Below are 24,591 nucleotides of genomic sequence, written 5' to 3' on the forward strand. Positions count from 1 at the left end.
AACTGACAGTATAGTCATATTTTAAAAAAGTTTACTCCATTTTGTTTCAGGCTCGTAACATGGAGCAGAAGCGTCGCTGGTGCCAGGAAGTAAAACGACTCATCCTTGAGAGCTTCAAAGGTCGTATCCCAGACAATGTGAAGAACCTGGTCATGCAGCTGGGCCGTGAACACGATGATGGTGAGAGAAAGTTATTATAAACATAAGGATTTTTGTGTATGTATGCAGGTTGTTGGAGGGAGAGTTCTATCGGTAGTTCTTACTTCTTTTCTTTCTGTCTATTTTTTCTACCTGTCTGTTTTACTTTTCTCCCTGCAGGAATTGACCATGAGGGTATCTATGTCCTTATCTTTACAAAGACTCATAACTTGTATGTGTAGAAATTTCCAAAATTACCAAAAGCTTTTGAGTAACCCAGTGTGTGTTTTACACATTTTCCTTGTCCTGGATTTATTGTCTTTCTTCTGTCACAGGTTGCATCAAATGCCGCTTCTTTTCTACGTCGATTACAGATATATAGTTTGGGTTTTTTTATTGACTAATGTTTTTTGTTTATTCCTTTTTAAAAAATTCTTTTAATCTCCTTTGACTTCCTTGCAGATTATGTAACCAAGGAAGCTCTTGAAGCAGTCAGGAAAAACCAACACACAGCCCCTGAATATCTTGAGAAGAGAAGGGTTAGAAAGAAATCTGGTTCTCGGATACCAGGTAGGATAAGCCACTCCATCTCTGGAGGATGAGAATCCTCCTTGTATTTCATTTTTTCCTACAGCTTTATTTTTAAGTAAGCCATTTATTATCAATCAGTTTCAAAAGTTACAGAAAAGAAATTATGCCAAAATAATAATTGTTAAAAAAACCTGTTTCTTTTGTCATTTTGACAGCAAATGCCTTTTCTTTTTTCTCATGTTTAATTCTCCTATACTTTGACTATTTCATCCACACATCACCTTTGTCTCATGCATGACCTAATTCCAGAACCTTTTTTCTTACTTTACCGAAAACTAACTGCACCTGTGGCCATATTATGGTAAGCCCTAAGTGAAACTGTCTCACAAATAATATCAAGTTATGTCGGTGACACTGCGATTGGATGGAGACCACTGAGAGGTGTCCTTGAGCAAGACGCAAGCCCCACTTCAAAAACAGAATACTGCACTATGATGATCAGCAGTGGCGAGTGTGGCTGATGTTATGTGGTATCAATGTGACTGCTAAAATATTAATGGCAACAGAGATCAGCAGAAGTGAATTTTTGTTCATTTACTTTTATTTCTAATTTTACTGAAATTTTACTGTATATAATAATATGCAAACAAAAGTTTTAACTTTTTTTTAAAGTGAATGTCAAAGATAATAATACCCAACATCATTGTGCTTCTTTCACAGATTTCATTCTTTTGAAACCTCAACGAGCCAGAAAAGGTAAGTGTTTTACAGTTTCATCTCAGATTAATATTTCACGGAATGAAAAGTCACACTAAGATATTATATTTCTTGTCTTTGATTTAATATACAGACAAAGACTACTATAGTATAGTAGTCCCTGAGTTCAGATTATAAGCAGATACTGGGCAAAAATAAAGAAAACCAAGAATAAAGCTATGATGAGGAACAAAGTAAATGTCTTTGTGTGGAGAATGTAAAATTACTCTAGAGATATTGATTCACAACAAATAATTCATAATATTGATTATGCGGCCTTGAGAATTTTTTTTCACTGAGGTTACGCTGTTCCATAATAAGACTCATAAATATTAAGTATATAAAACATTGTTATTTATCTTATAGATGTTTCTACCCTACAGAATACTCACTTTATTTCTTTTATTTTATTATTTCAGATTGGAACAAAAAAGTAAGTACTTTTATTGCTTTATCCTGTTTTTGCTCTTTTTTTTTTATAACCTTTCTTTCAACAACAAAAAAAAGTATTTATAGAGGAATAGGTATCTTTGGTGGATAACTTTGATTATATTTCACCCCTCTTCTGTTGATTATGGGAACTTAAGTAAGAAATCCATCCTGATCATACAGTAAACCTTCAGATGAACATCATGGATTGTTTTTATTTAATAAATATGTACTGGAATGCAAAAAAGATGTTGAAGCATTTTAAAAACTCAAGCAATGTAAATTGACTGTGCGTGTAATTGTAACAAGAATGTTTCCTGTGATATCTGATATGTCGTAGAGTCATATGAAAGTTTCATGACAAATAAATCATAATGAGCCATGGAAAGTGATAAATAAACAACTGATCAGTACTTTGAGTTTTGAATGCTCAGCTGCTTTAATTCAAGAAGGGCTGACAGAAAAATGTATATTGTCCTTCTTGCATATTATAATAATTGGTCGCTTTTAAGCACAAGGGGGCTATCCCGAAAAATGCTGTTTTGAGAAAACCGAAGGTAAAGTTTTTGCCCCTGATTCAGTTTCTTTAAAAGACAAGGAGAGTTCTCTCTATAAATAAACAAATATACGCACCAATGAACCCAAACTTTTCCTATAGGTAGGGCAATGTCCCCTTTGGGTGTAGGTCAAGATTTCTGGAAACCCCCGAAATCTGGGTTATCCCGCATTGTCCTTACAAGTGACCAATTGTCTTCAATATTGGCATTTGTATTCATTGTCTCTCCCTAGTGCTGCTTTCTTTAATTAAACCTTTCTATAAAGATAAAAATTTATTTTCCAACAATAGTGTGGGGAGTACCAATGTACAACTCTTTACTTTTCCAAAAGTCACCCCCATCACTTTCTGTTTCTCTTAAGGTACAAATTTAACAGAATTGCTTTTGTTCCTTACAGGCTGACAAATCGAAGGTTTCCCCTGAAATGGGTCGCAGAGCAGAGAGCAAGTCACCAGATTCTCATCGACGTATCTTCCCCAAACAGGTAATCCTGAATTATGATTTATTTCGTCTAGTGATTTGTTTCTCTGTATATATTTGAAAAAAAGGTTGGGTTTCATTGAGTTTGCAAACAACAATTTGGGAAACCAAAAGTGAAAAAGTAATCTAATTTTGACTTTAATGTTACTTTGCAAAAATGTTTTTTGTTTTTAAATATATTTCAGTTTCTGAAGTAGAAAAAAATTTGATTTGTTCTTTAAATTTATCGGTAATGAAAAGTGAAATGTTTAGAAATAAGCTTATATGGGTGGCTGGCAGGCACTCAGATCTGGGCTAGTCTTTTTTTTTCTGGATCTTCTACTATTGTTACTGTGAGTTATTTCCAACAACAAAAATGGCAGTTATTATGCCAGTTCTCTGTAAAAAAAAAATGCATTAAAACTCATGTAATGGTACTGAGATGAACAATGCTTTAAATTAATTTGAACTGTAAAAGAGATAAAAACTAAACATCTTTTTTAGGATAGCTTCCTGACAATATTGCATTTGTCTTTTTTTTACAGCTTGCTCCAAACAAGAGAAGAAGCCAAAGTCAGTGTACCAGCATGCCGACCACACCGACATCTGAGATATCTTACCCAGAAATGTACAACCAGCCCCACCCCAGCAGACCCCAGGCTGTCAGCCAGCCCGTTACTCCTAGTCAGAACCCCATCTCAGCCATTGTCTCCTCGGGCGCTGCCCTCGTCTCCTTCACAAAAGGCCTTGGTGGTGATGACGTGTCAAAGAAAGACAAGAGCAAGTCTAAAGTTACTAACAACAACAGTCGTGAGGGTCACGAAGAGGAACTGGAGAAGGTGAAACGAGCGCAAAGTTTCCGGAAAGCCATGAGATCACAACCTCTGACCTCGCAAGATCTGAGTGATTTGGTCGCTAGATGTGGTGGCTCCATTAAGTTTTCGACACCAAATAAAGTCAAAGAGGATGTGTTCACTGAGGATGTGCCAGACAGGCAGGATCTCAGCGGTTATAGTCTGAGAAGTCGATCAGATGCTGAGGATTCATCGGACGAAGGTGGAGATGAGGAGGAAGATAGCATTGATAACAAATCAGCTCTAAAGTCCGAAGAAACTAGTTTTGACAGAGACATGATAAGTGTGGACAGCATAGCTGATGAAGATGTCGATGATACTAAGCCCATTCACACCTCAGCTACCTTTGATTCACCTGGTGATGTAAAAATAGGAGCTCTTGGTGTTGAAGACAATGACATGATGAGCCCAGAAGCTCGATCAGCTAGTCTGCCCTCCCTTCACAACAGTGAAAGAAACTCTGGCTTTCAAGCCGATTCTAGTAAAAGAAGTAGAACAAATCAACTGAAATCTGAGAAAATGTCGTCATACAGCTCAGATAACATAACATCCCACAGGGGAAGTGGAAGGATGAGCCGGAGAGACATGCAAAATGCCTCCCTTCAGAATGGTCGATATGGGCAGAGAAAAGGACAAGGTACTGCTGGCAGTTGTGATAAAGTGAAGGATGAGAACAGTGAACGAAAAGTGACAGCCTTTCATGACACGTACAGCAAGAGAACTGGAGACAAAGCTATTCTTAGGAAGAAAGGGCTTCGCCTGCCAAATACGTCCAAACACTTGCCTCTACCAGAGCCCAGAGCTAGTCCTCACCCCAATGGGATTAAAGCAAAATTGACAGACTGGAACAGTGGTGTCGATAAGCTAACCAAAGGATCACTCAGTGACATTTCACATTTGGATGAAGATCCATGGGTTATTAACTCTGACTCAACTTCACCAGGCACTAGCGTTAGCGAGTCTCTCAACTCCACAGCACAAGACCTCTCGATCAATGACAGTAGCCATGCTCATGGTGGTGCACGACCAAGAGGTCACTCAGACTTGTCCGAGATGATGAAAGTTTCTGGTAACAAGGAAAATCTGGACTGGTTGGTCTACCTCAACAGAAATTCTTACGGGTCCCCTTCAGAAGCTGCCTCAGCCTCCAAACAAAGGCTGTCTACTTCTGCTCTAGATTGGGGATGCCAGAGGAAGGAAAATTTGGATGCCAAAAGAAGAATCTCAGCACAAGTCCCATACGCCACACCTCCACGTTCATACATGACGACAGAAAATATGAAAAAATTTGGTTCAGGAAAGGACAAGCCTCAGAACTTCCAAAGTAATGGGAACAAATCTACTATCAACGTTGTGCCTGTCTCCAGCGTGTCTGCTTTTGGAGTACCACCCATGACAATCACAATAGCTCGTCCCACCACTTTAAATGCAAGCAACCTGACTCGATGCAATAGCATTCCTGCAAGCACCTGCAGTAGACCAGAGACTGTCACCAGGGTTCGTCCATCCTCTATGGACATGGAGAAACTGGCTGATGAAAGTGATAGAATGGTTGCAGAGATGGAGGAGTACATCAGCAGAACTTCTTCTTCAGAGAGTATGAAAGGGACAAGCAAATTCCCAACTACTCTTCCAACTATAACAGTGGAGGAAGAGGAAGATGATAAAGAGCTGAACCGTTTGTCTGTGGTTTCCTCTGTCTCCACCTCATCGTATGACAGCCAGGCTAGCAGCTCCAGCGACGGTCTTGTCGGGACTCTCAAGACTAAGCTCCACACTTGGGCTCAGCGTATGGGCAAACGGGAAGACAGCGAGATCAGTCTTACTTCCACTCTCACTTCAGATGAGGAAGACAAAGTAGATATGTTCACAGGTGCCAACACATTTGAGCCACCTCTACATAAAGAGAACTTGTGGCAAGCAGATCGCCAGTTGGAGTCGGTGCTTAGAGAGCATTGCCAGGGAGGATCAGTGATTGGTTCTCGGATGGCACACACCTTGCCAAAAGGTATGGAATCGCCAACCCTTCACCACCATGGTGACACAGTCAGTTCCTCATCAGAGGCCCGTCCTCACAGCACCTGTGGACTGTCCAGGGTCGACACCTGTCAGCAAGTGCAGGACGAGCAAGCTTCACCAGCTAAAGAGAGCGCTCCAGACCATGCAAGATTTTCTCTACCTCCCACCACAGAGGCTACCGAGGCTCTCATGCCACCGGCTCTAAAGAGCTGCGACATCCAGCAGTCTGATTCAGGATTTTCCCTGCAGAGTAATGACTCTAATCTAAGTGAGACCCAAACTCCTGCCCCCGAACCCCTCCCCCAGCCCCTGCTGGAACTGTCGGAGGACTCCTCCAAAGAAGTAACTCCAGAAACCAAACCAAAGATGGACAAATCTAGTAAGAGTAAGCAGTCTTCACCGTCAGCGAAAAGTTCAGTGAAAAGGACTGATTCATGTGAGTCCATAGATTCCACAGACAGTTTCTATGAGAGGAGGCTGTCTGTTGCTTTTGATTCTGAAGTGTTCAATGAAGAGCCTGTGATTGTGACTGTGTATGAGGATAGACCACAAGGACATGTTGAAGTCCAGCCACGTAAACATACAATTCGTGAATATGTGCAACTGATTGAACAAAAGCTAAAGCCACAGTCACCAAAAGTTTTCGAGGTTCGAAGGAGAGAACCAGGTACAATGATTCGACAGAGACTGGAGACGCTGCGAGAGAGTGCTCTGTATGGGCGAAGCAGCTCCAGTCATGGTTCTAGTCGGCAGGCCAGTGAGGAGAGAGAGTTCATCCGGTCCAAGTCCCAGCCTCCCTCACAGTACCGCACGAAGCTCAACTCAGCAGATCGTTATGACTGCCGGTGTAGCGATGACATTAGTGTGAATGGTATCAGACACTTTTCGTCAAAAGAGAGTCTGTCAAAATCAAGAGAAAGAATAAATCTTTCCAAATCAAGAGAAAGTGTAAATTCAAATCTCTCAAGGGAAAGCCTTGTTACGTCCAAATCACGAGAGAAAATTAACTTTGGTGGGTCTGAATCATCGGATTCAAAACCATCGTCTCCAGCCTTGAGGATTCGTTCAACAAATCACGGTCACGAAAGTGACAGCAGCCGGTTCTTATTCATGTCTCCGGGGCCATCAGAACCAAGTACAGCGAACCAGTTCAGGTACAGAGCGCGGAGCAACTCGGACCAGCCTCTGTCTGAAACAGAACGGTCCCCAACTCCCGGGGCAGAGGGAGGCATGCAGCCATCCAAGTCTATGTGTAAGCTGGACCAGCTGAGCAGTGAAGTAGATAATCTGGTCATCATGAAGGGTTGGGTGAGAGCTCTTATTTCGAGATTTCAAGAGCCCTCGGAGTCATGAGGTCATATGTGATGAGAACCCAGTGACATGTCTAAAGACACTGTGGTTTATTTTTGTCATATTGACTAACAGGTATAGAGACTCGCTTTCTCCACAGAGACCTGATTCATTCACATGGATTATCGCATCCCGAGACTTTGTTCCTGCTCCACAGACGTGGTTTATTCATTTTTTGCACTGACTAAACCCAAACAGAAGCAACTCTTGTCATTAAAAGCAGCACGGTTTCCACCTTGAAAACCGTAGTTTTTAACACTTGAAAGTGAAAGACAAGAAGCACTTCTCTGTGGTAGGAGAACAAGTCTTTTGTATGTAAGAATCAGTGGCCTAGTGTGTGCAGAAAAAAACAGTCATGATGATCACCCGTGGAGTTGTAGGAGGGTATGAACTAGGACTGTACTAAGACCTGTGGCGGGTTGAATGGGCCTGTGAAAACTGTATAGAGGGAGGACACTCTTTGAACAAAATTACACACACTTTGTAATGGAGACCAAGATCAGCTAAGGTTATGCCTAATGACCTAGCAAAAATCACATACCATGAAGCTTTTGCTCTGAACAAACTATTATTTTTTGGACTAGTGATATCTATGTGTTTTAATGTTATTATCTTGTTTACTCTGCAGGCAGTTTCATTTCCATTTGTATTGTTTCTTATTTAGCTTTCTCAAGAAGTTGCATACCAAAATCTTATAATGTATACCTTACCATGATAATGACTTGGTGATTGCGTGTTATTAATTTATGGCAACTACTCACTGGCGCAGCTCTACAAAGAAAGAAAGCAAGTTGTAAAAAGTGTTCAATTTTGTCAGCAGAGGGGTTGATTTGTTGTTTTTTTCTTTTAAACAAAATTTGGTGCTACAGATATCAATTTCACCTAAGGTTATGTATAAAGAAGAACGTTTTGGCTGATGTAGAAAATGAGAAGATGATGGAAGTTTTTTTTCTTAAGTTAAAAGGGTAAAAGTTGAAATGCTTTCTGTTTCTGTATGCAAATGAAGTTAATGCTGAATATTGGAGCCATTTTATCCACCACATAGGTCATTGTGCATTGACTTTTACTTTGTAATGTAAGCATATGAGGACCTACAGCCTACAGGTGCATTACAAATTACAGAATGCAATTGTGTACCACGCTTCCCATGTAAAGAGGAAACTTGGTTCAGTTGCTGTATCTCTATTGTCCTTTGAAAATCAGGTTATATGTGAAATACATGTAACCATGACAACAGAGGAGGGAATATTTGTGACCTCAGAAATATGTGCATGCTCTCAACCTGTGGCGCATAGAATGATTTTGTTACTTGTCGCACAATTGTACCTTTTTAAAAGTGAACATTGGCCCTACTGAGGTTTTTATTTCTACGTCTAGTCTATTATTTACTTTTCTCTTGGTCGGTGTAACAAATAGACTGTGAATAATAATATGATACCAAACTACACAAGAAAAGAAATTGTAAAAGTACTTTTTTTATGCCAGGCCTGTTGTGCAAATGCAGTTTTTTTCCTTTCATTTCACCACTCACCAAATCGAATGGAGAGCCAAAAATGAATAGTTATTCATCAAAGCAAGATTGTTTTTCTCAGATTTGTATATTTCAAAAGCTTCAGTGCACATGTCCTTATGTTATTTGAGACACAGGTTACTTTCATTACTTTTAAGCATCAAGGAAATATATCTCTCAGCTCTGTCCCAAATCATCAAGGAACATACTTTAAATGTACAATATCTTACTTTATCATGCATGACAGAGCTTGACTCATACATTTTTTGCAGCCTGAACGCTGTAACTTGTAGTTGTAGTCTAGACTGTGACTCATCCGTCAAACCTTTTGTGTATGTTCGATTTGTTTTAAGACCTACGTATATGATATTTTCCATCCTAAGAATGTGTGTACATAAAATCAAATCATTGTATGCAATCTTATATGTTTCTGTTTCTCTGACCATTTCAGTAGTTCAGTTCCCTGCATGGTGTCCATAAATACTAGATCTTTGTCAGATGGTTTTCTTAGAAATTCGTATGTTTTTAAAACAAACTTATCTCCATCCTGAATGGTTGCTAACTGAGGGATCAATTTCAAATGACGCTTTTGAGCAATTTCATTCTTCAACCACTTCAAGTAAATGAGCTTCATGAAAACGAAAATAATGTTTATTTTGTTTATCTGCATCAATGTATCATCCCAGTGAATTCACAGATGAAAAAGATAATGTTAACCCAGACATGTTCTTATCAAACTGGCAGCTATACCTCAGTGACGCACATATGTTCTTCAGCTGTCCAACTTGCTAGTGTCTGTTTCTTGCCCACTGCACACAATGCTGTTACATTTACAGAGTATCAGATATTAAAATTACGCCAAACACTTTCTTCGAACTGAGGCAAACCCCTATCTCAACAGGGGAGGAGAAAAAATAGCTACATTATAATCCACGAAATGCTACTGTAATGCATGTCTCATTGTCATAGCTACTTTCCATTGAAAATTTGATAAGTCAGAGGCTTACATCAATAACTGGTTCGTTTTCATGAAAACACAAATTTATGTGATAAATTTTTCAAAGTAAATTAATGAATATCACTAAACCTTTCAACAAATTATCTCCTGCTGCACCATGTCTCTTTTGCATTGCATTTAAGAGTTTATCTTCATTTCCATAACATAAAGGGGTTGGGGGTATTGGTCAGCCAGTAAATACCTAAGTATTTACCATATTTTTTAATTTTTTTTTTGTACTTTGAAGTGCTTCGAATTCTGAACAGTTTATAGCTTTTGCAAACTTCCCATTTTTTTTGCCTCAGATTTTACACTGTGTACTATGTACAAGTTATGATGACTGCCTTGCACAATGTTTTTGTCTTTGTTACTCAAGTCTTCCATACATTTTCTGTAATGATCATCATCTTCTTCAAGGTCACTTCTTATTGAGCTCAGTCTATAAAATTTGACCTTCGGACTCGTCAGATCATCTGCATCATGAAGGCAGTGTGCTTCAAAAAAATATCTACACTTTCACAAGAAGTTCAGTACAGTCAAAGGTTAGGGTACATGCCTTTTTGAGGACATTGTGTTCCATCTGCATACTCATTTGTATTCCGTATGAACTGGTACTTTCCTATTGAGCCACGATTCACCATCCGTCTGTCTGTTTTGGGGTTTTTTCATTTTTCTTTGACTGTCTGTGCCATACAGCAACTCATCTCTGTGCTTCCTGCAATAAAACACTGAACAAATTATCCACTTCCGTTTTGGTTTACTTTTACTTGTAACCTGCACTGGCCCAAAGATAAAGAATAACAAGATGGGCCACTCAGCCAAAAAAGTGTCCGCAGGAAGTATGCTCTTTGCTTCAGATGGCGCTGCAGTCTGTTTTGAAGCTCTCTTTCGTTTTTCCAGAAGAAGAATAGGAATAGCACCTCCTTGCGTGCGCAGATCGACTGCTGTTCATCAGCAGTTCGGGTACGTTCAGTGCGGAGTTTTAGTTTTTTTTTTAAATTAATGACCTCTCGCCTTTCATTCTAAAGTCAAATTAAACGAAGAAAACCATCACCCCTTCCATCGGAAGAGGTATTTTGTCAGCGTAACCATTTAAAAAAAGAGTTCTTCCAAAATTTATCCCAAAACTTGCTAGTTTCACTTTGATTTTTTAAAAACTCAAGTAGGGTAACTCTGTTCGCAAAGAGTGCGCTTTTGTGAAGAGGGCGCCACTAAATTTTGAGGACACTTTTTTAATTGGCTCAAAGAGAGAAGTGGCCCATCTTGTTATGTACTATCATTGACTGGCCTCAGCCTCATGATTATGTTAACTGTAAAATAGAGACTTATACTTGAGCATCTCATTTTTGCTGATGACATATACTTGGTTTTTCTCACTGAAAACTTGTTCAATACACATGATAATTTTTGTAGGCATTTAGAACTTTTTTTTCAACCTTACATCATTTTTGCCACTGAATCTCCAACTATGAAATTCAGAAAAAAAACATTTTTCCCAGAGAAACTGTCTTATTATAGACTTTCAATTTGGGTGGTTGGAATAACCTGAGTTTCTCCGGTATGAATTTAACACTTTGCCACCTCATCTCACCGATTGGCGATGTTTACCACTCAGTGTCTTTGGATTGTCCCCAAAATATGATGGCAAAGTATTAAAGAGTTAGATACAAGTGACCCCTTGGTGCATCGAAGATTTTAGACCTCTTTTCAGCACAACTTGGCAACTTCAGTGACAAGGTTTAGAAGAAACATCATTTTTGTGTTGATTTTGTGTTCATTTTTGTAGAATTTGGTAGAGTTAAAGAGTGACAGAAATTACACAGAACTTATTGAAACACCAAACTTCTGAGTAGCATTGGAAGGATTTTTATCTTTCTTCCCCAACTTTCATCTCTGATGTTCACACAGATTTTTCCAAGCTCCATTGCCCATAATTTGTCACATTGTGCTCCAGATAGCCGCAGAGCTCGTTGATGTGGTCTGATCTTTCAAATTATTTCCAAGTGGTTTAAATTTTCTTTGTCAGTTCCCGATAAAAGGTTTTCACAATACACAGTATATTTTATGCACTGTCTTGCTGCTCACCAAAGTGCCAAGCACCTACTCTCCAAGAAAAAATGAACATAAAATTACCCCAAGAAACAAAATTGACGAACAAAAAACGAAAAAGTAATTAACCATAAGAAAAGGAGCCTACACCAGACATAATTTATGATTTTGTGCTTTCGAAGCCATACACAACCTTATATCATTATGTTGAGAAGTAAGATCTCGAAACAACCTTGGAGGTCCATCAAACCAGCTGCTAGGCTACATGAAAGAAGCAGTATTCTACATCCCTTTAGACACAATAATGTGCTATCAGAGGCAAGAACTCTTGATCCACGGAGCTAATCTTATTGGAATCCAAATGTTCCAAAATTCACATAAAACTTGAGCCTGCTACATTTCCTCCCAAGTAAAAAAGGCACATTTGTTTTCACTGTCTGCCTATTCAGTCATTTTTTAAAGACATTTAGTCATAATTATTAGAGCACAAACATTTGAAATTCTTATTCAAAACAAAAGCTTTAAAAAATAACGCCAACATTACATTTTCTTTCACATTCAAGTTTTCACCACAAACCCATTCATTTAATTAAAAATACTCTTTGAGAGAGTCTACGAGTCAATAAAAATACATAAAAGACTATTTGATTTTGGATCGCTGTTTATTATCAGTTACTACATTGACTGTCTTAATCACAAGCATGAGCAACAATTGAGAAACAAGGTAACAAAACAAAATATCCAAACAAATTTGCAAAACCTGACAACAATTTTTTGAGGGCCATAACAAAACAAAGGACAGTAGCGCTGTGCTGACACAATCATTAAAGCTCAAGAAGTTAAAACGAAAAGAAATTTGAAAAATTTGCGTGCATTGTTAAACAGAAAGTAAACAGTGAATACATTATTATGTCTTTTTAGAACAAATCAGACAGGGTCAAAAGAAGGAAATAGAACAGGAAAGATGTGATTCGAGTCAAAATAAAAAATTTTACAACTCAACGTTATTACATGTTTTACTCTAAAAACATAAGTACAATGGCATAGCTTTATTTTTTAAAGAGTAAGTATAAAAAGACAAAGAATTACCACTGGTCCATAAAAGAAGTTTTCAAATTATTCATTGTGGAGAACTCATCTAACCTCACCCCTTTAAATAACAACACATCCCATCATTACATGACACTTTCATCATCGCTCATTTTACCCTTTGTGGTTTGTTAATCAACTCCTGTGATCTTTTTCGCACTTATGGATTCTATCATACAAAAACCTCTGCATGCACTGGACAGAGACCGACTCCCTTAGCTTTCATGCTGTGGCTGCGGCAGCCCACTTCACGTACCCAAAATCATCAGATTCACATCACAACAGTATTCATCTAAAAATTTGGTCACATCTAGAGATACAAAACATCTGAGCCTCCAAAACACACATAACGTATCAATGAGGTATAAAAAAAATAATACCAAGCAATAACAATGGTTTTAAACTGTCCACAAAAAAAATTTATGTGCTTTTGATATTTTCAAAAAGTGCTAAACAATTAAAAATAAACATCAAAGATAATTCACCTCACCAACATTTTATCCCATCACTTTATCGAAAGGAACAAGTATCATTGCATACCAAGATCCTTTATTTCTTTTTTGACATCTCCGGATTAATTAGAACTATGGGAATGCTGCACTCAACAAATTACATCATGAAAAAAAAAGTCATATCACAAAGGGCAAAAATTAACAACACACAAATCGAACACTCAAAGTACTAAAAAAAGGGAAATTTAATTAGCTCTCCAAACGTAAATTTTCCAGAATCAAATTAGTAATGGACATCAGCATGCATTAGTGCAGATTGATTATCCATTTTTCTGCCACATTCACACCTGGTTTTCGTATAGTGAGCACTTTGCTCTGAGCATCATATGTGTGGCCCAGCTCCATCTTCGTTCCATCTGCAGAAGAGACAAAAGAACATCGTGGGCCTGTTTATTTCATCGCCACTCTTTCATGCAAGGCAACACAGTAAGTGCATTAATATACTATGAAGACCAGTGGAAAAATGATCAGTCACAAACTCAGTATCACGTAATTATTGAACCTGGTACATTACCACAGGCACTAATTGAACTTTCATGGATTACTGAACACTGTCAAGCCTAACAAGGGCTCACTCCCGAGTAATAAAATTAAGTCATTTTTATATTGAAATTTCATTGATATATTTTTCAACACAATCTATTGTAGAGATTATTGACCTTTTTGCTGGACTATATCATGATCATGAAGGTGTCAATATGCTTTTCTCCGACTCGGCAATGATTTTTTTAAAGCAACATCACGCAAGGCTTTTATAAACATTTAATACAGTATAAGAAGAAACAATTGAAAGAAATGTTTTTTTGGAGTCTAGAAATTTTGCCTTCATTAATACGAACACTTCATTCTATTAAATAGAGAGATTTAAAACAACCCCAAGATCCATACTGTGGAGACAATTTTAAAAAACAACTAAATATATGAACAATTTTAAAGCATAATGAGACAATCACAATATTGACATTTTGAGAAATAGTAAAACCTGCTCTAACGAGCAAATGTCCAAAACAATCACCTGTGAAAACGACCACTTCCCACTTTCCCTTTTGCATTTTTTACCACATTGTAATAATACTGTCCAAGAGGACCACTGTTTTCCTCAACAGTGGGTGGTCTTCTTTGACAAGTTCAACTGTACTTAGTTATTTTCTAATTTTAAAGCCACAGACTACCTTGTTTGAGATCTGTCTATTCTGTTCTGTTTATAAAAATATAATATAAAGTTGAACCTGCTCTAAGGGCCACCTGTCCAAGACAATCACCTGTACTGTACAAATACAAATGACCCCTTCCCAGTCTGTCTGTCCATCTTATCCTCCCCTCGACTGCATTTTTAAAAAAGAAATTATACTGAACTGTTCTTCACGTCTGCCTGCCTAAGACAACCACGTTGTCCTCAACAATGAGTGGCTGTCTTCGACAATTTTTTCGACTACATGACATTTTGAGGGAAGAGATTTTGGTATTGGACGAGACTTTTTTTTTTTTTTTAAAGAATATTGAAACGTTACAACTTTGACATTTGGGGTATGTCTGGTCTTGCCCTGAAACTGTGCATAAAAAAAAAGTTATAGAACCCAATCCCAGTCATGTTGTAAAGCCAACCTACCTGGCTTCACCAGATGGATCTTTTTGGGCTCGGTGTTGACACCAGCCACTACCACTCGCTCCAACCACTCCTTTGTGGTAAAACCTTCACCCTTGAACTTGACACTGCAGAGATTTTCATTTAAAGAGTACATCAATCATCAATGAGCGTCTTGACTAGCATGCACGCACGCATGCACACACATATACACACCCACCCATACATCCCCACACAGAACAGGTTGAGATTTTGTAAGGATGAAAATCGTAACTCTTGAGAGGTAGATGGTTTGTTTGATCGCTTGTTTGATTAAAGAGAGGCACATCAACACAATAACTGGCATTTAGTGCATGGAAAACGATAAAATAACACAATTGGTGGGAAACAGGAAGGCCCTCCAACCCACCTAAGATGGTGAATAATATGAGTTGTAGTGGACAGTTCATCAGGGATGGACTGGGACAACAGTGACAGTACTATGAAGAAACAAAGGTAGCAGATCACTCCACAGAGAACCAAAAAATTAAAATTAAAAAGACTAACAGAAAGTGGGGAAACAACTTCACGGGGTTCTTCAAAGATCTTTGTGATTTGATTTTTACCAAAACAGTAGAACAAATGAAAGCAGAAATTTGTTTGTGTTTTAACTCGATCAGACTGTTTAATGAACAATTTACTATGTAAAGAAATTTTTTTTAAGTTTTCAAAAACCTTTCATATAGAATCTAGGTAATGCTTATCGCTTGCGGTGTTGGTGAATTTCTTAGACAATGAGTCAGTGGGGTTGGAAAAGGAGAAAAAAAAGTGTGTGGCAGCAATATCCATTTTAGTTTCATGTGGTGCGGATTAATTTCTTGATGCGAGATCAATAAGGTACACATTGTCACTGTTAAAATCTGAGACTCCTTTTACAACACAAAATAAAGCAATGACCACGGTTATAAGGGAGAAAATACTCACACGCAAAAAGAGCACAAAGCCATAGAGTAACAGCATAAATGCTAATTTATCTTCTTTTTCTTTATTCACAAGACTGATCGCTCTTGGAATGACAATAACAGGTTTCTAATGCTTGTTTAAGACTTACACGGTCAACTATCCCTCCACAAGTGTGCAGTCTTTCACACATTATCTTACCTGTTTTCCAGTTTGAAGTTGTGGAAAGACAGCTCAGTAAGGGCATACTGTCCATTTCTGTATCCATAGGAGTGGTAGTCGTCAAAATAGAGCTGCCCTCCTGCTTTTCCCTGTAGATGACAAATATTAAAAATGCCATAAAAACTGCTCACTCTGTTATATAAAGAAAACACATAAACAAAGCAAATCTCATTTTTTTCACAAAGCCTGAACTACGAGGAAGGTCATGGACACAAACATATCAATTCCTTGTACATCTAAACACTGATGTTCACGTGTGTTATTCTATCAGAGAGGTTGCAGTTCCTCATGATGAGTTTACAGTCCATTATCACAATTCCTCCCTTCCTCCCTGGGTGGACTAATCTGCAGCCAACTGAGACCAATTCAAAGAATTAAAAATTCCACAAATATTTTTAATGAGCTTGATGCACAAACAAATCAAACAGAGAAAACAGCAACTTTACATGTACTGAGGAAAAACAATGTTGCCAAGTTCACGTTCAAGGCAAGTTAAATGAAAACAAAACTTCATCATGTACTGATTTTGATTTTTTTTAAAATATATATTAAAAAAAAGAAGCAGCACACACTAGCGCACCACCCAAATGCCTGCAGGGAACTAAACCAGGTCAACATACCTGCTTATCCAGGCACACAATGAGTGTGAAGGGATCGTTGTACATCAGGGACGCTGCCCTCCTGCCTCTCATCTTTCGAGGAACGATAGATCCTCCTCGCTGGAAGGCAGGGAGCTTGAAAAAAAATTCATATGTTAATAATAAGTCCATTCATACGTTAATAATAAGTCCACAATTATCCAATAAAAACATATACAATACAGAGCTTTTGGAATCTTTTTAGGTTTCCAACTAGCTTACTCCAGAGGCAAGTACAGAAAAAAGTTGAAAACTTGGAGGTCCCATGCACAAGTGGCACACACTCAAGATACCTCAACAACTGAACGTAGAAGAAGGGAAAGATACTAATGATACCACCGGCTATCCTTGTAGAATTTCAAAGTTAACTCCTGTAATATCATGACAGGATATGTTAAGGGCCACTATTAACATAATTTACATCATTTAGGGGGCACATTGTTTTGAACCTGCTTGTCTGGGCTAAACCAGCCTGAGAGACGGATACATCATCCCGGCAGAATAGAAAGATACTCGATTGAAAAAATCCTCCACACTTAAAGTTTAGTAAGGGTTTTACCGCGCTCACAACTGCATAAGGTCATATGAGCATGCGAAACAAGTTGGTTTTATTCTCAATAGTTCACCGCACGGCCTGATTTTGGTCAATATTTCTAATTAAAAAGTTAAAATGCTAAAAATTGAGGGTAAATAGATTCTCCTCACTTAGAAATCGATTGAAATAAAACTAAAATAAAACTGACTCGACATGAACACTTCATACCTTAGAAAGTGGAGCTTCCACATTCGCTTCCTGGCGTCCAGGGTACGTCTTATAAGTGTCGATGTCATACCAAACCTGAATATATTGAAAACATAATTAGTCTAATTAGTCTGAGTTTCTGATAAACTAACAGAGCACAGTAATGATACCTACGGACATAATTCTGTGGTCCCGTTTTTTTCAAAGACAAAGTTCAAAACATATTGGGGGGAGGGGGATCTTATCTCATACAACTCGCACTCCAGAACAAGGAAAGCATACAAAATAAAATCCAGCTCACATGGCAGACAGTAATCATAACTGGCCCCTATAAATCAACCAGTCCAATCATTCATACATGGCAATAACAGCTTCCAAGTGAATGATTTAAGTTTGAAAAGCTGGGTTTACAAGTGATGATGATGTCAATCTTATTTTTTTAAACTTACAAAGTAGAGACTGCCTAACATCTAAAACATAGATGCGCAAGTTAAAAAATTCGTCTTCACTGATTTCTAGTAGACAGAAATCCATCTTCTGATGGCTTGCTTTCATTCATGCTTATCTCCATGCTTCACTTTCTGGACAGAATCCAATTGTATTTTGAGAGCAAAGAAAAGGTCATTCAGTGCTAGAGACAGACAGACATTAGTAAGAGAAATGGGAAAAAAAAGTAGCCGCAACTGGTAGCATTTTCCAACTGCTTGCATCAAATTTATGACCACTGCATTTTTATAACTCAATTAATGTCTAACTGCGACACATAAAATGATTGGTTCAGAAGAACACCCATTAACAGCAAAGTAAGCACAAATGCCGTTTCTCTGGTAACAGTTTTCCAAAGGGACATATTTACTCCGACATGCACAAAGGAAAACAAAGCTTACCGTGTTTTCTCCTGGGAAGTAAACGGCAATGTCCGTCTGGCCCTGGTCAACAACAGGCTTGACAAGGATGGCATCACCTGCGTGAGACAGAACAAACAACAACCTAGTTAGTTTTAGTAGAGATTTTACGGTGCTCGCAATTGCATAAGGTCATAAGAGCGCCAGAAGATTAGAGGTATTACAAGAGAGTAACAAACATAAAAAAGAAGAAGGGGAGATAAGGATGATAGATGTTTGATAGGAAAGAAGGAACAAACCACACCAGACCACCCGCCAACCATCCACTTAACAACAATCTAACACTTGCATTCTCACACCTTTAACGCAACTAAACAAGAGTCACTATGGCGAAAGAACTGTTGGGGTAAAGACAAGCAGATCGACACAATAACAGTCATTTAGTACTTGGGGAAAAGTAAGACAGACAGAGGAAAAGAAAAGAAGCAGGACTAGGACCTAGGAGTGGTGCCCTCCAATCACCCTTGCGAAGGAACTACTCCATGATGCAAAGACTACTCACCTACATACTCAAAAGTCTACATTTTTTTAAAGTAAAGCTATACATGGCAGTTCCCTGACTCAAAGGTGAATTAAAAATATGAGAGGGGGGTTCTCGTGGTTTAGAGGTGCGGCGTTCACTTCTCATTCAATAGGTCCCGAGTTCGAAACCAGACAGCGACTGAAAATTTCCTTCTCTGAAATGTTCTCCTTTCACCTCCTTTCCTGCTCTCTAACCATCTTCTGTTATCTGCTTTCGTCTCCACTTTCTTCCCCCCCTCCCCCCTACTCTGAGCTCCTGACTCTTCTGCAGCCTTCCTACTGCGACTGCTTGGCTCCGTCTTACTGCTGTCTTTCAGCCAAACCCCTGATCTTAGGTAAGATCTAACACCTTGCCTCCTCAAGTATAAACGAAGAATCATGGAGGCTTCGTGTGCAAGTTGTACACGTTAAAGATCCCTTGGTGGTCCTAATATCAATAAGAGTTAGCTTTGGTCAAATTAATTCCGACCATACTAAAAATGATTAATGTGTCCTGCGCGCTCATATGACCAGATGCAGTTGTGAGTGCTGTAAACTTATCATAACAAACAAAAGACTACTCGTCTACATAAGTCTACATTGAGAAGTTGAGATATACATGGCAGTTACCTGACTCAGAAGAGAATTTAAAATATGAAAAATCATACAGTAATCTATATAAAGTGGACAACTGAAAATATTGGTGAGAGAAAGAACACAGGAAATAAGCACATTTACAGCCATGTTTTAACAATGAACTGAATTTTTAAAAAGATAACACAGCAAATTTGTCCCAAGGAATAGAAAATACTACTGTACCCATCAACCGCCGGAATATTTACAGGTACAATAAACTCACTTCTACAACATGCAGAGGACAACAAAAGGTTCTTTTTTTCTTTTGCTTTCAGTCCCTTTTCTATGTGTATGAATTAATGAGGTTTTGAAAGTATGAAAAAAAGGTATTCGTGTTCCCATTTTCAGATCGTTTTCATAATAGCTATTCTACAAAATAACATTTCTATATCTTGATATTTTTGCAACAACTGCAACACATGCAACAGAAGAGAAGACCACATAAGACATGCATTTAATGAAGGAGAGGTATTAACAAGCTTGTTAACTTTTTCAAAACCCAAGTAGACATCTAATATTGTAATATGAAATTGTCTGACAACGAACAAAATTACATTGAGTAGGACTGGACTCAATTTGGTGCACTTCAGTATAAATCAGTTAAAAAGACTCTTAATCCTGTTCCTGTACTGTTCAGACACTATAGAAATGCATGTGCAGGGACAAAAAATTTACAGATCATATTAAATACATTTTGTATCAAGAAGTCAGGCAAAATCCAAACAATTTAATGTGAATCACAATTTCTGTATTTATACAGAAAGAGTGGACCTCTGGGTCAAGTGTATGTGATAAGACTTTAAAATTCAAAGACGGTGCTGTGAAGTCTGGCATAGTCGCCAAGCCTGTATTCAATAATAAAGCACTCACCCAGAAGATACTCATCGTCCATGGCAAACACGTTGGTCTCCTTAGGGTACTCCATCCAGATGGCTCTCATGACGGGCATGCCAGTGGTCTCCGACTCATGGAACAGCTGGTACCAGAAGGGCAGGTAGGTGTAGCGCTTCTTGATAGCCTCCCGCGCCACCACCATGTACGCCTCCGGCAGCAGGTATGGCTCACGGCGTTTTGTGTCGATGTGGGCATGGGCACGGAAAAATGGTTGGAAGACTCCAGCCTAACAGGAAAAAAAGACATAAGAAGGGTAGACAGAAGATGTTCTGACACTGGATGGGTTCAATTCTAAAACAGCATAATCATCAACAACCGGTGCCTTTCTTAAACATGGCATTTGTCCTAAATTGAAAAACTAAGTAATTTTTTGGCCAAAGAATTCAGCTTTTCAAACAAATCACATCTAGAGTGAGTTTTTTAGTTTTAGTAAGAGTTTTACGGCACTTGCAACACAATAAGGTCATATAAGTGCTGAAGATTAGAGGTGTTACAAGAGAGTAACAAACACAAAAAGAAAAGGAGGGGACATAAAGACAATAGATTTTTTATAAGAAAGAAGAAGCAAACCACACCAGAGCACCCGCCAACCACCCACTAAAAGAAAGCAACGATACAGCCACATCCACATTATACATAATCATCTAAAGTATTCATTAAAAAAGTACTTGTCTTACAACGGTGAACTCACCTGGTACCACCTCGTCAAGAGCTCATTGTCAGGATTCTTGAAGAAGCCTCCGACATCAGCACCAGAGAAATGTATGCCAGCCAGATTCAGAGACAGCATCATCGGTACGGTCATCTTCAGATGGCTCCACTCTCCCATGTTGTCTCCAGTCCAGACCGCACCTGAGAAGGGAATAGCCATTGTTATAATACAGCGTTGTGACAAGAGTGATATAATGTGATGCTCTGACCTGGGCCTATCTTATTTGTTTACTATACAACATGAAACTGTCGAGGCAAACTTTTCTCTTTTTTCAATCAATATTTCATTTACCTAATGATTTCTAATTTGTGAACACAGAAATAAACACAGCTTTTTGATTTTCAGGTCCACTTACTTGTACTGTGGACCACCCTCATTCAAAACAAAAATATGTATTCGTCTGAGTTTGGCATATCAGAGATTAATCTATTCAAATATTCCCTTGTACCTTCTTTGTAAGCTGTAAAATAATATAGGAATGGTCATGTCAACTATTAGTTTAGTGATATCAAGCATTTTGAATAAAACTGGCAATTGCAATTCTGACAGATTGACACAAAGGCAAAGGAAACACACACTTTCTTTAAAAAAATGTTGAGAAAACTTATATCATGACATGACCTTAAGTTCAAAGACCTTCGATCATGTACTTGGGTATTGTCTAACAACACACACACAACAACTTACTTGTCCTCTGGCTTCCAGCGAAGAAAGCTCTGGTCAACACAAAAGGCCTCTCCTGGTAATTACTTCTTTTAAGAAGACCATCAAAAGTAGCGTCATGCTGAAAGTACCAATCAATAATACTAATCAATATTTCAACCTGTCTCTTCACCCACAATACAGTGCAACCAAATCTGAATCTGCTGAGCAATCTCTCAGCAGGAAAAAGTCCCTGAACAGCCCTGACTATCCTTTAGAAATCATAAAAGGAAAAGCTTGTACAGTTTCACAGATGCTATAAAGGGAATCAAACCTAAAGTTCTTTTTTTTTTACTTAAGGATATTAAAACAATTTCAATAGAAACTTCATTTTCCCAGTACACATATGTATGTATATATATATATACACTGTGGAATCTACTTACAGTGAATACACTTAATCCAAACCAGCAGTTAATAGAAAGAAAATAAAATCCTGGAGGTTTTTTTCCTTAGCTGTTCGAGCAATCTCTCGAAACTAAAAATACTACTAAACCGACAAAAATGAAGCAGTCCTGCAGATTTCAGTATAAGAGGACTCCATTGTATATTTACTTCTTACATTTGAGAGAAAAGAGCAGTAACAATTTTAGAAGACAATAAATAAAAAGCCACTGACCACTAGCTTTCCAAACAGGTTGTGGACCTCTCGGTTCTCTCGCCCAGACAAATGTTTTACGTCCTTCGGAAAAGTTATTTCAGGCGCATTGAACACCGAAGGTTCGTTCATGTCGTTCCACACAAAGAGGTTATCGGCCGTGCCAACATACTTGTCCAGGGCAAACTGATCAGCCCACCAGTCACGCACATGCTTCTCCATGAAGTCAGGCCAGCTGGAGGAACCTGAAGAGGTACAAAGAGGCAGAAATACAGTAGTAAGTACTCCCTTGAATATCACGATGATGAGGGTTATCTTCATGAACCTCTTATATAATAGAATAAAATCCAGAAGCAAAAATAATATATTCATTACGCATCTTGTGTCTTCATAAACTCTTCCTACACTCTTATAAACCTCTCCAGTGCTCTCAAAAACACTTTCAATTCAGAGCATGAAAGACCAATGGTATTAAAAACATTTAAAATTTGTATATCTTGGTTAGTCATCTTAGTCTCCCAATAGCACTTCCCTGGTTTTCCTATTTCTGACTAGGAAAAAAAATGCAATGTACTGAAGCCATTAAATGTGAATAATGTTAAGACAGGGATTTTGTCAAACTTCTTTTCATTTTCTTAAAACAAGATTTTCTACTTTGTTGCATTTCCTTTAAAAAAAATTTAAAAACATTCATAAAGTTTATTTAATGCCCCTTGAAAATTTTACAACATTTAAAAAAATTACCCTTTCCATTTAAATGATGAGAGAGGACACAAAAATTAGAAAGACATGTGTTGAAGTACCAAGCTCGGTTAGAAACTTAGAACCAGGATCAGTGTGAAACTCGGGAGAACCAACTCAAGGTTAAATTCAAAGAATCAAGCTCAGCGTGCAACTTGGAGAACCAAGCTCATTGTGAAACTCGGAGAACCACGCTCATTGTGAAACCCGGAGAACCATGCTCATTGTGAGACTCATAGAACCACGCTCATTGTGAAACTTGGACAACCACTCATTGGGAAACTCGGAGAACCACGCTCATTGTGAAACTTGGACAACCACGTTCATTGTGAAACTTGGACAACCACACTCATTGGGAAACTCGGAGAACCACGCTCATTGTGAAACTCGGAGAACCATGCTCATTGTGAAACTCGGAGAACCACACTCATTGAGAAACTTTCCTGCCAGACCCACCTGGCCAGCACCAGCCATCAAAGTCATTGCCGTCCTTGTTCTTCACCAGGAGCCCCTTGTCCCGAGCATCGCTGTACACGCGGTAACCGTCTTCACGTTTCAGATGGGGGTCCACAATGGTCACCATCCTGCGGCCCTTCGATGAAAGGTTCCTCAGCATCTCAATGGAGTTGGAGAAGCGGCTGCCATCCCAGGTGAAGTATCTGTACAACGACAGAAAAGCAAAAGTTTAGTTTTAGTTTTATTAAAAGTTTTACGGCACTCACAACACACTAAGGTCATATAAGTGCTGAAGAAAAGATGTGTTACAAGAGAGCAACATACATAAAAAAGAAGGAGGACTTATAAGGACAATAGATGTTTGATTGGACAGAAAGAGCAAACCACACAAGAGCAACAGAGTTGCGGTATACAAGAGGCAGAACAACAGCCACATACTACACTCAATATCACAGACTATAGACCATCAATAATTTATTTATAGATGCACCAGCCATCGATGTCTTGGTGCTGTTTTGGCCTCTAAAAATTCAGGGCAATAAAAACAATTCTAATGAGTAGAAAGAGCAGACTACTAGAAGAGCACAAGCTACTGGCTGCATAAAAAGTGAATCAATCAGACAAACATGAACATGAGAAAACAAGTGCACAAAGGAGACACATCATGAACTAGTTAAAGGACACATATTTATAAATGTTTTAATTACTTTTTTTTAGTAGGGGTTTTACGGCACTCGCAACTGCATAAGGTCACATGAGCGCCAAGGGGTGGATGTCAACAGAGAAGTCCTTACAGGGAATCGAGCTTACTCTGCTCACTTCTCTAGCTTCAACAGCACAAAGTCTGCTTCCACTATCAAGGCACCCTGGAAATAGCGGGTCACAAGAGTGTGACAAACATACAAAAGAAGTAGAGGGAAAATGACGATAGTAAGGATAAGGAAAGAAAAAGCAGCAGTTCAAGCACAGTTATGAGCATGACATTCATGAATCATGAACCAATTCTTTTGTGTATAAGAACATTAATGTCTCCCCTTTGGGAATGGTCTAAAGATACTTCAGTCAGTAGT

The 24,591-nt window shown here is 38.5% G+C and overlaps 2 protein-coding genes across 7 annotated transcripts in view; one reads left to right on the top strand and one right to left on the bottom strand.

Moving 5' to 3' along the window:
* The window catches only part of LOC101855581, a 76,604-nt gene extending 66,262 nt beyond the window's left edge, over window positions 1–10,342 (top strand). For all 4 annotated transcript variants that reach the window (XM_005103207.3, XM_013085291.2, XM_005103205.3 and 1 more), the window contains 6 exons: window positions 51–180; window positions 601–708; window positions 1,390–1,425; window positions 1,845–1,858; window positions 2,809–2,895; window positions 3,416–10,342. In XM_005103207.3, the coding sequence (XP_005103264.2) occupies window positions 51–180; window positions 601–708; window positions 1,390–1,425; window positions 1,845–1,858; window positions 2,809–2,895; window positions 3,416–7,096 (4,056 nt within the window). In that variant the 3' untranslated portion in view covers window positions 7,097–10,342. The remainder of the gene's footprint in view (window positions 1–50; window positions 181–600; window positions 709–1,389; window positions 1,426–1,844; window positions 1,859–2,808; window positions 2,896–3,415) is intronic.
* A 1,950-nt stretch (window positions 10,343–12,292) lies between these two features.
* Window positions 12,293–24,591, bottom strand: part of LOC101856747 (neutral alpha-glucosidase AB) — a 31,895-nt gene continuing 19,596 nt past the window's right edge. For all 3 annotated transcript variants that reach the window (XM_035971026.1, XM_013085292.2, XM_035971027.1), the window contains exons 13-23: window positions 23,522–23,724; window positions 22,346–22,569; window positions 21,712–21,808; window positions 21,004–21,164; window positions 20,289–20,538; window positions 18,264–18,340; window positions 17,398–17,472; window positions 16,617–16,730; window positions 15,976–16,085; window positions 14,860–14,963; window positions 12,293–13,606 (exon numbers count right to left, since the gene is read on the bottom strand). In XM_035971026.1, the coding sequence (XP_035826919.1) occupies window positions 13,497–13,606; window positions 14,860–14,963; window positions 15,976–16,085; window positions 16,617–16,730; window positions 17,398–17,472; window positions 18,264–18,340; window positions 20,289–20,538; window positions 21,004–21,164; window positions 21,712–21,808; window positions 22,346–22,569; window positions 23,522–23,724 (1,525 nt within the window). In that variant the 3' untranslated portion in view covers window positions 12,293–13,496. The remainder of the gene's footprint in view (window positions 13,607–14,859; window positions 14,964–15,975; window positions 16,086–16,616; window positions 16,731–17,397; window positions 17,473–18,263; window positions 18,341–20,288; window positions 20,539–21,003; window positions 21,165–21,711; window positions 21,809–22,345; window positions 22,570–23,521; window positions 23,725–24,591) is intronic.

Source organism: Aplysia californica, unplaced genomic scaffold (genome assembly GCF_000002075.1).
Source record: "Aplysia californica isolate F4 #8 unplaced genomic scaffold, AplCal3.0 scaffold00363, whole genome shotgun sequence".
Classification (NCBI taxonomy): domain Eukaryota; kingdom Metazoa; phylum Mollusca; class Gastropoda; order Aplysiida; family Aplysiidae; genus Aplysia; species Aplysia californica.